This window comes from Pygoscelis adeliae, unplaced genomic scaffold, assembly GCF_000699105.1.
Source record: "Pygoscelis adeliae isolate BGI_AS28 unplaced genomic scaffold, ASM69910v1 Scaffold911, whole genome shotgun sequence".
NCBI lineage: Eukaryota > Metazoa > Chordata > Aves > Sphenisciformes > Spheniscidae > Pygoscelis > Pygoscelis adeliae.
Window position 1 is genome coordinate 272,805 of NW_008824016.1, and position 3,460 is coordinate 276,264.

At 39.5% G+C, this 3,460-nt stretch overlaps 1 protein-coding gene across 1 annotated transcript in view; it reads left to right on the forward strand.

Moving 5' to 3' along the window:
- NUDCD1 (NudC domain containing 1) overlaps window positions 1-3,460 on the forward strand; it is a gene marked incomplete at its 3' end in the record, with an annotated part of 50,157 nt that overhangs the window by 19,132 nt on the left and 27,565 nt on the right. The window contains exon 4 of the mRNA XM_009327155.1: window positions 2,764-2,947. Within this exon, the coding sequence (XP_009325430.1) occupies window positions 2,764-2,947 (184 nt within the window). The remainder of the gene's footprint in view (window positions 1-2,763; window positions 2,948-3,460) is intronic.

Consider the following 3,460-nt stretch of genomic DNA (forward strand, 5'->3'; position numbering starts at 1 on the left):
CCCCCCCCCCCATCTTTTTTTGTTTGCTATTTCAACTGGCCTGGGGCATAATACATATTTTTTAAAAAAGACTGAAATTATTGTCAACCAAGCTAAAAGCTACTTTCGTTTTTAAGTTAGGAGATTTCTGGTTTGTGTGTTGTTTGTGCAGATATAATTGTGCTTGAAATATTCACCATTTAATTTGCCCCGTCTTAAAAATGAATCCACAGAGACTAGAATAAAACTTAAACAAAACTGCTGATTAAAAGGCTTTGATAAGTAACCCTGAGGGTTACCTGCAGAGCAGGTATAATGTAAGCAATATTATTTCCACCTCCCTGGTAGGGAAAATCTTCATACTGTGCACTTAGTTCTGGCAAATGATTGGTGCTTAATATTTTTACTTAAAATTGTTGCTTGTAACTGAAGTATGTTTGTATGTTTCTTGCCATTAAATTGTTTACATAATTAATTCTTTTAAAGAATCTTGATAAGGAGCATTTTTTTGTATCCACATTGAAGTGATCTTACTACACTAATAATGGTATCAGTTATCCTGCTTGGACACAACAAATGCAATTAAGTTACATTTCTACCTGAGCTACTGAGTCTTGTGGTCTGTGGTTAGCTCCTCTTTATTCATGAAAGACGAATCTGGTATAAAGCTCCCATATTTTGCATCTGTTTTCTTTATTAGAGGGCAGTTTCCTAAGCCATCAAGGAGGTCTTAGTATTGGTAGGAACTCGGGTATATGTCCTGAAGTGGAAGATTTCAGCATGATTGATTACCTCCTTCCCCTACTTGTTTTGAGAGTTCAGTAACTTAAGAAATTGGTCATCCTGTTCTTTAGATGGTTGGTAATAAATACCAACTAGTTTTTATTCTGTTCTGTGTGAGAATGTTGATGCATAAATAAGTTATGTTGGAGTTGTCAGTGTAACAAAACCATGAGATTTTAATGTTGAGGTGCTGTCACCTTTTAAATTCACTTTTTGCGTATTTAGAGCACCTAGTGGTTTACGGTGATGTTAACATCCCAACCCCATAAATCCTCAAACCTCATAAGGTTTCAGTAACACCAGCTGGATTGAGCCTAGACTCATTCAGCCACTGCAGCTTCAATTCCTTGTCATTTATTCTTTCATTTTCATGTGTTAATGTTCTAGCAAATAAAGAATATTCTATTTCTTCTTCTCCTCTGCTGTTTGGATTAATTTTGTTTTTATCTTCTTGGGGTTTTTGCTGAATAAGTACTTTTTTGAGAAAAGCTGAAACACATAGTTTCTAGAAATAAAATTTCCAGCTATAGGTACCAACTGCTAAATGTCAAAAGCCACAAGACATGCAGTCCTTTGCTATAAAATTATTTCATGTTTACAGTGGTGCTTATTAGCCTTTGTGCTGGTTTTGGCTGGGATAGAGTTAATTTTCTTCATAGTAGGTAGTATGGGGCTATGTTTTGGACTTGTGCTAGAAACAGTGTTGATAACACAGGGATGTTTTCATTGTTGCTGAGCAGTGCTTACACAGAATCAAGGCCTTTTCTCCTCCTCACACCACCCCACCAATGAGTAGGCTGGGGGTGCACAAGAAGCTGGGAGGGGACACAGCCGGGACAGCTGACCCCAACTGACCAAATGGGTATTCCACACCATATGACATCACGCTCAGCATATAAAGCTGGGGGAAGAAGGAAGGGGGGACATTCGGAGTGATGGCATTTGTCTTCCCAAGTAACTGTTACGTATGATGGAGCCCTGCTTTCCTAGAGATGGGGTGGCTGAACCCCTGCCTGCCCATGGGAAGGAGTGAATGAATTCCTTGTTTTGCTTTGTTTGCATGTGTGGCTTTTGCTTTACCTATTAAACTGTCTTTATCTCAACCCACGAGTTTTCTCACTTTTACTCTCCTGATTCTCTCCCCCATCCCACTGTGAGGGGAGTGAGCAAGCGGCTATGTGGTGCTTAGTTGCCGGCTGGGGTTAAACCACAACAGCCTTTCAATATGACAGTAATATTTATGTACTCTGCCTACCTAGTCCCATCCAAATATGGATGGACTTTTCCAAACCGTATACATAAAAATTTAAAAACTTCTAACCTTAGCGCCTCCTAAACATGAATATTATACTCCTTCATTGAGTTATAGGTTTTTGTTTCTTATTCCGCTTCATAAAACTTTATAGAGAATGAAAATTGAATCTCTTTGTAGAGATAGTAGCCAAATAAAGAGAGCCCCCCTCCCCTCAGTACTGGTTGATTAAATACCGACAGCAATGCACTGGACCTTTTTATCTTCTTATTTGCACTCTGTCAAGGTCTACAAAGATTTTCAGGACGTTGAGGTGTCTAGAGAAGTAGTGAGGGCCTTAGTGAAATGCCTACATTTTCATCTTGAGTGTGAGACTATTTTCCCCAGTTGATAAGCTGTGTTTGTGGATCCTGTTCCATTCATCAGTTGTTGTACCTCTACTTATTGTAGTAGTAAACAGCCATAATGCAGACGGTTTTGTGGATCTTCGTGCTTTGTGTAATGGGCCCTTATAATGATTTTATAATATAAACAATAATAAATAAAAGCATTTCAGAACAGTGGCTTCATAGCCAAGGAGGGGAGGAACTGGAAATGTATTACATTCATGGATTCATATTGGCAGAGAGGTTTGTGGGAAGCAAACTTTAACTGATTTGACATTCACTGAAGTCTTTCATTGCTTTCTGAGAAAGTTAAAACTGGAAGCCTTGCTCTGACTGACTTTTTACTACAATTTTGTCTTCTAGATTGTGTTTAATGAAGAACTAGGAAGTCCATTTATTATAGCACACAGTGTTTCATTTGTAAAATCTGATATGCATTCAGTAGCTGTGCTGCTGCTTAGGGTAGAAAAAGATGAATTGGACACAAAAGGAAGTGGATTTCATATTACCTTGGAATGGGTTACAATTGCAGCGATAAGCAAAGAGGGTAAGTGTTTTACATTTATATTACTGGTGAGTAATGTTTAAAAAAACAATCATGCTTTTATTCTTTTGTCTTAGAAGTTGATTGTTCCTCAGGTCCTGATATTTCCTTTCCCCAAAACTTCAGCTTGGACTTCACATAGGTAGTTTTTTCTTACATTTTGAGATCAGGTTAAATTCTGACAAACATTTGGAAGACAGGAAGAAGTGGCGGGGCTCACTGAGAGGGCTTTAAACTAGGTTTGAAGGGGGAAGGGGATAAAACCAGGCTCACTAGAGATGAGCCTAGGGGTGGCATGCCGATGCTGGGGGCGAAATCGATAGGCCAGCTCAAGTGCATCTACACCAATGCACGCAGCATGGGCAGCAAACAGGAGGAGCTGGAAGCCATTGTACAGCGGGAGAGATATGACTTAGTTGCCATCACAGAAACCTGGTGGGGTGACTCCCACGATTGGAGTGCTGCAATGGATGGCTATAAACTCTTCAGAAGGGACAGGCGAGGAAGGAGAGGCGG